Raw genomic sequence first — 11,563 nt, forward strand, 5'->3', positions numbered from 1 at the left:
TGGACTACATAATTTGGCAAGATGTAATTATTGCAACACTTTCCTTCGCGTTTTAAACCTGCGCGGATTGTCATAATAGATGACAGTAGATCTAGCTTCATTCGGTTTCTGTGTTTTGTCTTCACGATATTCATAATGCTGAATAATCGCTCTACGCATTAGAGTGCGGTAAAACTAATAAAGATATAGCAAACGTGGCTAAATCTTCAAATCGGTTTTCTCCTGCAATGTCTTCGAAATCCAGCACCTCGTACCAAAATTCCAGCCGCCACCAGCTGTACTTTCCACCACTTCCAGCCAGTCCTTTAATTGGGAGTCCCGTAACCAACAATCCCGGAACTTTTGCGTATATTGCGGTTTTGGCATTTTGTTTTAAAAATAAACTAAACATTTGCAAACAAACAAGGTCGCTCCGATGCATAGCATAACCAAAACTACTAAGTATCTGTGTTGTGTATTTCTATTTTTGTGCATGCATACGAAACGGACACATACAAATCTCATTAATTCAAATCAAATTTGACCCATTAGTCATACGAATAAAGCCCATAATCAAAATAATTTAAGAAATTGATAAACTTGTTTCGGGAAATTCCCGAAAATAACGAACGTAATTTTACAGAGTTGCCTACATAATGACAAAAAATTCCTTTATAAGGTAAACGTTTTCGTCTTTTCCTGTAAAGATATCACTCGTGCTAGTGGTTAAATGTCGTAGCATACCACTGAATGAAACAAACTAAACCACTAGAAAAATCCACTAGCCACTAAAACCAAAATTCGCCCGCTAAAACATATATCTAAACCACCAGATCTAGTGGAATATCCACTAAGTTGGCAACACTGGACACCATACGTTAAGGCCGGCTCCACACGTTGGCCCCAATATTGGCCCCAACGCTATTCGTCCAACGTGTGGATCTAGAAAATGGCATTGGTCCCAACGTTGGGGCGAGTGTTGGTAGTTGGCCGGCTCGTGTCGGTTTCATCAAAGGAATCTGCGCCAACGCTCGCGATCTATGTCCACACGTTGGTGCTTTGCTCAGTTCTGTTACAACACGCAGCGAGTGCGTACGTCGAGCGAGAATGGCTTCCTCATCCACAAAATCGCCACCGGCATGAACAAATGAAAAAGTTATAGAATTTATTGAACTTTATCAAGCACATCCAATAATATGGGACGCAACTCGAAAGGATCATAAAAATAAAAATTTAATAGCTGATGCATGGCGCACCATTCAACAAAATATGGGAATAAATTTCTCAATTGAAGATTTTAAAAAAGCACATATTTATTTTATTTATTTTTTCTCAGTAACAAATATAAATGTGCACTCATCATTACTATAAACGCGCTCAGAGCAGTTTCGATTTCTGTATCGGACATCTTCACATTGGCCCTGACGGGACAAAACTAGTTTATTAGCCAACGTGTGTACGCCTCACCGAGTTTGCAGTCCAACGTTGGTACGAGCGTTGGGACCCACATGTGGAGCCGGCGTAAGACGTACGTGTTGACAAAATTATCATAGACGTAACATTATACAATTTCGCAATTTTGTCTGTACAGTGTAATGTCATTGCAAAGTTGTCACTTAGATGAAACTCAAAGTCAAAATATGATTGGCCTCGCTTAGTGTCTTCCGGTCATGCGTAGTTCTCTTCTTCGCAATTTCCTCCCCTCCGCCTCTTGCCGCGGAGTACTCGTCGTCGTAATATAAAATTTAAGTGAAATGGCTGCAAGATTTATCAAAAAAATCGTAAGTGTGTGATTAGTGTACCCCATAACTATTTTGTGTTATTATCTGCATGCTATCTCTATCATTGTTACTCTTAAAACCGTTTATAAAGTATCATTAATTGTCCAAAAATAGACACTATAGTTATGTCGAAGAATTACATAAATGCGCTTTTGAAGCCTTTTCGTGAGAGTAAAGTTGTAGAAAGCTTGTTAAAATTGTTTGATTCCGGGTCAAATAAGTCTTCTAGTGCGTTTGGAACTGTTAAAAATGAGGTTAACATGATTTTTATTTTAAGTTAGTAAAATGTCTTGAAGGTTACGGTGTTCGATTTAAATTTGTGTTTTACTTAGGTCCCGGCGAGCAGGGCGGGTGTTGCCCAGTACAGCACCGGAGTACGTAAAGTTACATTAATCCCTGGTCATGGAATTGGACCTGAGATCACGGTAGCCGTACAAAAAATATTCGAAGCCGCCAAAGTGCCTATTGAATGGGATGAAGTGGACGTTACGGCTGTTAGGGTAAGTACCTTTAATCAAAATTATATTCCAATGACTAATCTACTTTACTAAGAATATATTTTGTCTTAAACCATTATTTAAAACATGGTATTTTTCAAACTTTTAGGGTCCAGATGGCAAGTTTGGTATTCCTCAAAGAGCAATTGACTCTGTAAACGAAAACAAAATTGGTCTTAAAGGACCCTTAATGACCCCTGTTGGTAAAGGATACCGGTCTCTTAACTTAGCTCTACGAAAGGAGTTTGACTTATATGCTAATGTGCGGCCTTGCAAAAGTTTAGATGGGTATGTAATTAAAAATTATCTCTTAGTTAATATTTTTTGTAACTATTACGGACTTATTTACATACATAGTGTTTTAGTAATTTAGATTATTCAAGGTAAAACAAGTTCAATGACTTTTAAGTGTTTAGTGTTATTTAAGATGATTGCAAGGTATTATTTGTTTTGTATTGTATTAAATTCATACAGATTTAAATTTTATATGCAGAAACTAACAAATAGATTATTAAGTAATCCATTATTAATCATAACTTAATCCTAGGTGTGTCAAAGAATTCTCAGTTATCAGTGACTGATTTGGTATGATTCAAGATGGAAAGCTTTGGCATTGTTGGCCTTGTCAATAATTTGTAAATTGAAATAATGAGAAATATCAAATCTTTTTTTATCAATAAAATGAAATGTTTTAACATTCTTCCATAATTTTCTCCTCAAGAGTGTTAAAGTATTCAAGCATTTTTAAATTATTTGTTTTAAAATTTATCTAATTTCTAGAGGGCAAGTACAAAGATAAGTCACGTAAGTTTTAATGCTGATAAAGAATTAAATGTCAGTAATCCCGGTAGAATGTAATATCAAGGTTTTTGATAAAAAACTGGAAAACTGATTTGATAAGTTATCAAGAAATTACTATTATATATTATTAGATAATTTATAGTAATAGCTAGAGATAACTCATTGATCTATATTTTATGATTTAATGTTTAAGTTCAAAATTAGTATCAAATTGCAGCCACACAAACTAAATCCTTAACATTTTCACTGCCTTCAGTAATAAGATATGACCTACTTAAAAAGAAAGTGGTCTAATCTCGGTTACTATGGTGACAAAAAATTGCCAAAGCTGCATATAAAAATGTAATTAGAAAAAGTTATATTTCAATAACAAATTACAAAGTGACTACAACAATGTTTCTACAATGGAATACTGCCAACCATTTGAATAAACAATGTACAACTCACTTTTCAGTCATAAATCTAATCATACTGTTATTTAACACAAAACATTTGTCCTTGTAACATTTACATTTAATATATACTTGATGTCATCAGAAGAATGTCATGGATATTGTGTGCATAATTTTTATGTCTCGGACAAAATTATCACACTGGCTTATCATAACGCTTAATCAATGTAACATGTGTTACATACTTTTTTGGTTTACGTATTTAAGTAAAACTTTTTTGATATAAACGCGAAATTGATTATTTACATTAAGAAAGTCCTGAAAATCAGTGATCATTAATTGATTGTTATTAAGTTTATTATATTATTATTTTTAATTCTCAGTTCTTTTTCTGGCCTCTAGCCATGGCCTTTTAGTGACTTCTCAATAACTTTATGGTCTTTATTGTATGATATTATTATAAGTGGTAATTTACTAATATAAGTTTTTAAAAAATCAGAATTTACTTTATTGAAATTTTTATGTAATTTCTTCTAGAATCAAGACATTATACGATAACGTGGACGTAGTAACCATCCGTGAGAACACTGAGGGTGAATATTCAGGTATTGAGCACGAAATCGTGGATGGAGTCGTCCAATCCATCAAATTGATTACTGAGGAAGCCAGTAAGAGAGTTGCAGAGTTCGCCTTCCAATTCGCAAAGGACAACAAGAGGAAGAAGGTCACTGCAGTACACAAGGCTAACATTATGTAAGTTTCAGAACGACTAAAGTAGATTTCCGATTGAAAAGAAAAAAAATATAAATGAAATAAAACAGAAAATTATAAAGAATGTACTTATAAGTATTTTTAATCGCATTTTTAGCGCTGTATATCGATTTGCTACTTCAGAAAAAGCTTTTTTTATTATTTTTTTTAAAGACAATTCGCACCAATTGACCGAGTCCCATGCTAAGCTGGTGAAGCTTGTGTTATGGGTACTAGGCAACGGATATACATACAATACATATTATAGATAGACATATAAATACATATTTAAACACCCAAGACCTAAGCACAACACCAAATGCTCATCACATCGATGTTCGTCTCAGCCGGGGATCGAACCCGGGATCCATGGATTCGCAGTCAGGGGTACTAACCACTAGACCAATGAGTCGTCAACCTTCTTTGTTACAAACAATGACGGAGTTTATCTAATAGGGAAATTAATATCACCATAACTGTAACAAATGCTGTAAGAAATGATAACAAAAATATGTTATCATGTATGACGTTAATTCAATAATCAAATACAAGATAAATAGCAATGTATAGTTGAATTAGGTGTTGGATGACGACTTTTATTGATGCTAATCGGTGTATGTTACACCTCATATCTAAATTGTTACGTCAAATTGTAGAAGTCGGTAGCATTCGTAGACTGTATGAACTGGTATAGACTAGTTATAATAGGTTTCCTTAGAAACTATATACTTATTATACAATCTATTTAATTTATAATATATTGATAGTGATTCATTGACTATCCATAAATTCGACGGAACAGTATCGTATCGTTTTGCGGAATTCTTTTTTGATGTTATACTTCTTTAGGCGCGTTAGAAAAATTGATAAGAGTGAAATTTGACGATGCGCGCGCACCGTGACACAAAATTAACAGAATGAAGTTGCCCACGGAAGATGCTACGGCATTGGACATAATTTAAAACCAACATACGAATAATAATAGGATTTATGTTACATGAATTAATGTAAGAGAATAATAATAAATATTTAATTTTTCAAATGTAAACTGAACTTTATTGACTATAATGTCTCCTTTTTCAGTCTTTGATTATATAATTGTAATTAATTATTTGCATGCAATCAAAAACTATTTTTAATAATGCCAAAGAAGTATAACTCCTTACGCGCGTACAAGCACACGCACCCTTTTTTTATGGCACAAACAATTTAAAAAAAATGACAACCGACGTATACAGCTCTGCAAGGCTCAAGTATAACCTGATTTATAATACTGCTCACATCTCTGTGCTGGTGTTCCCAAATACCAGCTTCTTTCTTTTGACCAAATTCAACGAAGGCCTTGTCGAAATTCTAATCTCTAGAGACATTGCGTCTCTATGCGTATTCTAAAAAGTGTACTATGGAGAGTGTTCTGCAGAGTTCCTGCCTCGTTTCAATACCTTACAAGCCTTATTAATTCATAATTTAATCAGCGTCGGCTTGATGGCTGAAAGTCTGTCGCGATCCGCTTCACAAGATTTTCTTTTGCGAACTAGAACTGTGGAATCGACTCTCGGTGATGGTCTTCCCTAGGAGGTATGACCTCCAATAGTTTTAAGAAAGACTCCTCCCTCATAGGCCGACCAACGCATCCGCTAAATATGGGTGAGATGACTGCCCTTTTTGGACGTCACGTAGACGCGCCCCTACTACAAAAAAAAGATAGAGCGGGTCACTTAGAAAGAAGTGCTTAACGGCGCCCATGGGCACCTGCAATGCCAAATTGATTCCGAACTTAAAGGTACTTTTCTTGTCGTATCGGTTTGAAAATAATTCTACTGGCAGGTAGTTCCACAAAGACGTCGTGCCCGACCATTGTGGCGTCCCACCTTGCGCATATTTATTTAATAATTAACAATATCGTTTACAATAAAGTTTGACATTTTCAGGCGTATGTCAGACGGTCTTTTCCTTCGGTGTTGTCGTGAGATGGCCACTAAGTACCCTGATATCAAGTTTGAGGAGAGATACCTGGACACTGTATGTCTTAATATGGTCCAAGATCCATCAAAGTTCGATGTTTTGGTAAGTATACACTTAAATTTTAAGTAATTAACAGAAAGAAATATCACTTATGTGAAATTTATTTAAATAGAAATTAAAAATATAATTAATAAACCATTGAACTGATTTGTATGCAGTTTTAGCCTGATTGAACATACATATGTTTACAACTAACCCTTTAAATATATTTTTTATGACAAAACCATAAACCTACAACATAAACAGTGTAAACTCCATATAACGACACTCAAAGGAATGTGCTTATTTTGATTGATATATATTTGATTTTGTTACAACGAGCTGTCGTTGAGGACCTCCGGTCTGGTCGCCAAACTCCAAAAAAGCACATTATTATACAGTTTCTTTCTATTTTTCGTCATCGTTTCTTGAAGTAGCGCGAATGGAAAAAATATATGGTTGAGTTGAGTAATTTATGTATCCATTTTTAAAGATCTATACACGATTTAAATAACTTCGCTCGATAGAAAAAAAATCCAAACAGCCACTTTTTGACACTTTGAATTCAATTTATGACGAAAATGTATATAGAACGTGATTTTGAAATTTACGCTATATTTTATCGCAAGCCAAGTAATCCATTTGAGAAAAAATTTGATAAAATTACAGTAATTTTATGATTTACATAACTAATTGTTATTACGGGCCGGCGCGCATCAGTGCTCCAGCTCTCCACTGCGCCCCGCAGTCCACCCCGAGACACTGACACAGCAATTCGTGATGGGATAGGGCCTTAAATGGAAAACAGAAAAATCTGTATTAGAAAAAGTTTATTTCAGACTAGTAATTACATAAAAAAACAATTCTTATTTGAACGCTATTGCATATAGCCTGTTATTTTCATCATCAACAGTAATTTGTAAAAATAAAAAAATTATGTTGTATTTTTTTTACATTTTTTTCATCTTCGTGATAAAGCACATGCAAACAATCCCAAATTGTAAACAATAGTTCGGATTTCTTACGTACTTATGATGCAGACAGTCGTGTTTATTACGGGCTAGGACAATAAAGCGACAAAAGCACGTAAATAGCTCCGCAGTTTAAACTAATTTCGGCAACTTAAAAAGTACTTTTTACTATTTAATTGTCGTTAATGCCATCCTCATGTAATGCTATGTAGAGTGTATGGAAGACAAGCTTAACCAACAAATGCCGAGTGATTTCAACGCTCTAGGGGGTTTGTCGTGTAATCGCGGACCGTTACATGGAGTTTACACTGTATATAGATATAAATTAGGACAATAGTGAAATAATTTATACGGAGTAATATTTTTTAATTATAAACGGATTATCGAATAATTGATGAACCAATTATTTCAGGTGATGCCCAACCTGTATGGAGACATCATGTCGGACATGTGTTCAGGTCTGGTCGGAGGTTTAGGTTTGACTCCTTCTGGAAACATCGGCAAGAATGGAGCGCTCTTTGAGTCTGTGAGTACTAGCTCTCTAAATAGTCTAAAAATAAACGGAGTGATTTTAAAGTAAATTTTCTCTCGTATATAGTAATTTCAAATGGAATAAAAAGAGTACAATTTTAGTTTGGAAGGTTGTGTTCTGATTTTGGAACTCTAGAGTTTATGGTACATTATCTATAAATTAATGACAATGTTATGTTAAAAAAAAGTGTAGGGCAGCTTAGTTGATAGTAAAATAATAGGATATTGAGTATTAACTAAACTAAGACACCATTACCGTTATTCGACACAAAAAACAACTTTTAAATATTTTTTAAAACATAAAGCCAATCACTATTACACCGGGAAACCATTTTGAATGACAAGTGATTGATAAAACAGTGTTTTTTTCATCATAAAATGTAAGTTTTTATAAATCAGTAAACCGGTGTGGGGTCATGCATGACACTCGCATGAAACTATCCACTTGTCACTTCCAATAACAAAAAGCTTTAAGTGTCCCTCTAGGCATATATGTTACACATGTAATTTAAAAAATAATCATATCATATTATTATAAAAAATAAAGAAAAACTCATGCTGAAATATGTATGTAATATATTGTCTTTATTGATTGTATTTGAATATTAAAAATTAAATAAAATTTCCAACTCTGCCTAAAGGGATTATTGTCTGTGGTGACGTATAATAGATGTTTCATATGCTTTGTGAATGTCCGAATATGTCCTAACATAAATAATATAAACATATATATTATGTCTGGTAAAATAATATAAAAGTCCTTGCTCATTTACTTATGACTAATAAAATGCAGTCAGTATTAATATGTCCTTGTATTCATTAAGTTAATGCCCTTATTTAGATTATATTTGGCCTTGTCTTGACTTGGCTCTTGATAAATTTGTTGTATTCGTTCATTGATATACAAAAAACCCAAGATCTCGAATAAAAGTAACGCTCGAAAGTGTCCCGAAACACTATTTCTGTCTCTTTCTATAAGTTACAAGCATAGATTATTGCAAAATCAACCTTACGCAAATTGTTTAAAGTTGTTATTACAACGCACGTGGTCGGTAGGACAAGGTATTGAGTGGAGTCGAACATGACTTTTTTATTTACAACTATTTAACATAATTTTAAATTTATCCGACGTTTCGCGTGCTTTACAGCCTGCGTGGTCACGGCGACTGAAGACAAAAGGTGTTGGATGTTAAATAGTTGTAAATTTATAATAATACATAACTTTAATCCGGTTAAAAAGTTTTTTCTTTAAATTAAAAAAAAAATGTTAAATTGGCTACCTCCTGACCTACACTTTATATAGCGTAAATATATTTGTCAAAAACTACGCACAAAAAAGTTCAAAAGTATATAAATTTATTTATAAAAAAAAACACAAATAAATAACATCGACTCCACTTATTAGACGCGAGACTATTTGAAATGAGCGCACAATTTAGAATGTTGCGCTCATTTTTTGAGGACGTCTTTTAGACGTTAAGTGTGCATCTTGGTTTTTTTGTATATCAATGTATTCGTTCATACAAATCCAGTAAGTAGTTTTTTTAAATGCATAATAAGGGCATAGACTGCTTAAATCTGTGTACTAACCTCATACCATCTACTAAGGTGCATGGTACAGCGCCAGCCATCGCGGGACAAGACAAGGCGAATCCTACGGCTTTGCTACTCTCCGGTGTTATGATGCTGCGATACATGCGTCTATTGGAACAAGCTGATAAAATTGAAAATGCCTGCTTTACTGTCCTAAAGGAGGGAAGGGTTCTTACTGAGGATCTTGGAGGCAACAGCACTTGTTCAGCGTTCACACAAGAGATCATAAAGAACCTTGATTAGATTTGTCTAAAATTGTCTATTAGGTAGCTAAAGTTAGTGGTCTATCGGTCGTTTGATTTTCGTCGATAATCAGACTTTATGTATGTATGTTTCCTGAAATTAATTAATTCAGACTATTTTTGGTCACTTCATGTGTGTTTAATTGTGACGGCTGTTAGATATGTTTAACCCAGAAATGTTAAATGTAATTTAATTTTAATGTATTATACAGAAATCAATGAAATTATGAAAGTTTCAGCCATGTATTTACAGTATTGACAATAGCAATAAGTTTGTGAATTTATTCGTTATTTTGCTAATTTTTAACTCATCATTTTCATCAAATGCAGTTTAATTTTAATATTAAGTTAAGTAGGACAAATTGAACCAAATGAGTATTATGTTAGTAAGATCTGCTGAGTATTTGAAATTATAATTCGACTAGATTTGTCTTATGAGAAAAATTTAAAGATTAAATAATTTTAACAAAAAATAATGTATACAGAAAAATTTTGACAATAGTCAACGACGGAGAGTTAAAAGATAAAAAATTAAAAATATGAAGTGCTCCTTCGTTGAATATAAAACTGCCGATATCTGTAATATGTTTTATCTATTTTAATATTGAAATACTCTGAAGAATGGCAACTTTACTAAAATTCAATTGCAGATAATATAATAATGTTGCCAGGCTTGTGAGCTAATTGCTGTTACCAGTTAATATTAGTGAGAAATGGCTGTTTCAATGTATTGTGATGTTGTTAAGGTTAATATTAACAATTGTCGCCTATTGACGCTAGTAAACACACACTTTGACAGTAATTGACCAAATTTAATAAAAGATGGCAACACCAAGATAGAAAAACAGCAAAATATTTTTTATCATTATAATGACGAAACTATAACTGTGTTGATAATGATATTGTTTACTACGCGTAATTAGCGGCATTTGTTCCCATTATATTATATGCCTTAGTGAATTTTAATTTAACTTAGCTTTACAATATTGCTATTCTGTAAGATTAGGTACTTATTTAATTTGTTCCTTGGCTCATTCCAAATGCATTTTGATTTATGTATTTTTTATTATTTTTACAGTATTGTATTTAATCAAGTTCAAAATCAGATTTAATCTGAAAATAAAACCGATATGCATTAATTATGATGTTTTTGTAGATTAATCTTATTTTATGTAGTACAAAAATGCAAAGGAAATTGTCATTTTATTTTTCTCAACTTTCCCTAACATCCTAGCCTATTGATTTCAAAACATAGTACGCAATTAAAGGTATACTCAGGTATGTACTATATATTTCCATATGTGTAGAGCGTATATATAATATATTTTAGAAATGCGCACAGGTATGAATTTTTGTGATGGATTTTAAAATATAGTATGTAGTTTATTTGAAGTTTTAAATTGTTTTCTTCCGAAACAAGGCTAGTGGCATTTGCCTCGAGTTGTAGTCCAGCCCGATTCTACGTGATATGAATACTTTTGTATATGTTAAATATAATCATATCCTGGCTATAGCTGATATCTTGCACACTGGTTTTTAATTCAATCTTGCTATTACAGGTACATGGAACTGCTCCAGATATTGCTGGTAAGGATATGGCAAATCCAACAGCATTGCTTCTATCTGCCATTATGATGTTACGGCACTTGCAGCTTAATGAACACGCTGATAAGGTCCAACATGCTTGTTATACGGTATTAGCGGAAGGCAAGACGCTAACTGGAGATTTGGGAGGTACCGCTAAATGTAGCGAGTACACGAATGCAATTATTTCCAAACTGTAATTAGCAGTTCACCCGTTCTCAAATAATATGTTATATTTATTTAAAAATTTCCAAAGACTACATTAATGTTATAAATATAGTCACATTATGAAGCAATATTTAGGTATTTATTGTCCCGTAATTCGAATGATTTATTATTCTGATTTTTGTCTTTGATAAAATTCTACTACTATAATACCATGTTTTATTTCAAACATCCGTATAGTTCTTGTCAGATAAGTGCCCTCCCTCACCGGGA

At 33.3% G+C, this 11,563-nt stretch overlaps 1 protein-coding gene across 4 annotated transcripts; it reads left to right on the forward strand.

Annotated features, from left to right (window-relative positions):
- The first annotated feature begins 1,599 nt into the window (after positions 1-1,599).
- Positions 1,600-11,500, forward strand: LOC125050646 (probable isocitrate dehydrogenase [NAD] subunit alpha, mitochondrial). Of its 4 annotated transcripts, none has more exons than XM_047650617.1 (7): positions 1,600-1,760; positions 2,093-2,260; positions 2,367-2,545; positions 3,988-4,203; positions 6,132-6,267; positions 7,588-7,701; positions 9,315-10,736. In XM_047650617.1, the coding sequence occupies exons 1-7, from the start codon at positions 1,734-1,736 to the stop codon at positions 9,540-9,542; spliced, it is 1,068 nt and encodes a 355-aa protein (XP_047506573.1). In that variant the 5' UTR covers positions 1,600-1,733; the 3' UTR covers positions 9,543-10,736. The 4 variants fall into 4 exon arrangements, with proteins under 4 accessions (XP_047506573.1, XP_047506574.1, XP_047506571.1 ...); XM_047650618.1 differs by lacking the exon at positions 9,315-10,736 and adding an exon at positions 11,101-11,500 and having other exon boundaries at positions 1,601-1,760; XM_047650615.1 differs by lacking the exon at positions 1,600-1,760 and adding an exon at positions 1,862-2,014.
- The last annotated feature ends 63 nt before the right edge of the window (positions 11,501-11,563 follow it).

This window comes from Pieris napi, chromosome 6, assembly GCF_905475465.1.
Source record: "Pieris napi chromosome 6, ilPieNapi1.2, whole genome shotgun sequence".
Taxonomy (NCBI): domain Eukaryota; kingdom Metazoa; phylum Arthropoda; class Insecta; order Lepidoptera; family Pieridae; genus Pieris; species Pieris napi.

Excerpts from the sequence above, each read along its gene's own strand:
- LOC125050646 (XM_047650615.1), top strand. The coding sequence starts at position 1,886 with ATGTCGAAGAATTACATAAATGCGCTTTTGAAGCCTTTTCGTGAGAGT. Across the intron at positions 2,015-2,092 it reads TTGGAACTGTTAAAAATGAG|GTCCCGGCGAGCAGGGCGGG; the intron begins GTTAACATGATT and ends TGTTTTACTTAG. Across the intron at positions 2,546-3,987 it reads CCTTGCAAAAGTTTAGATGG|AATCAAGACATTATACGATA; the intron begins GTATGTAATTAA and ends AATTTCTTCTAG.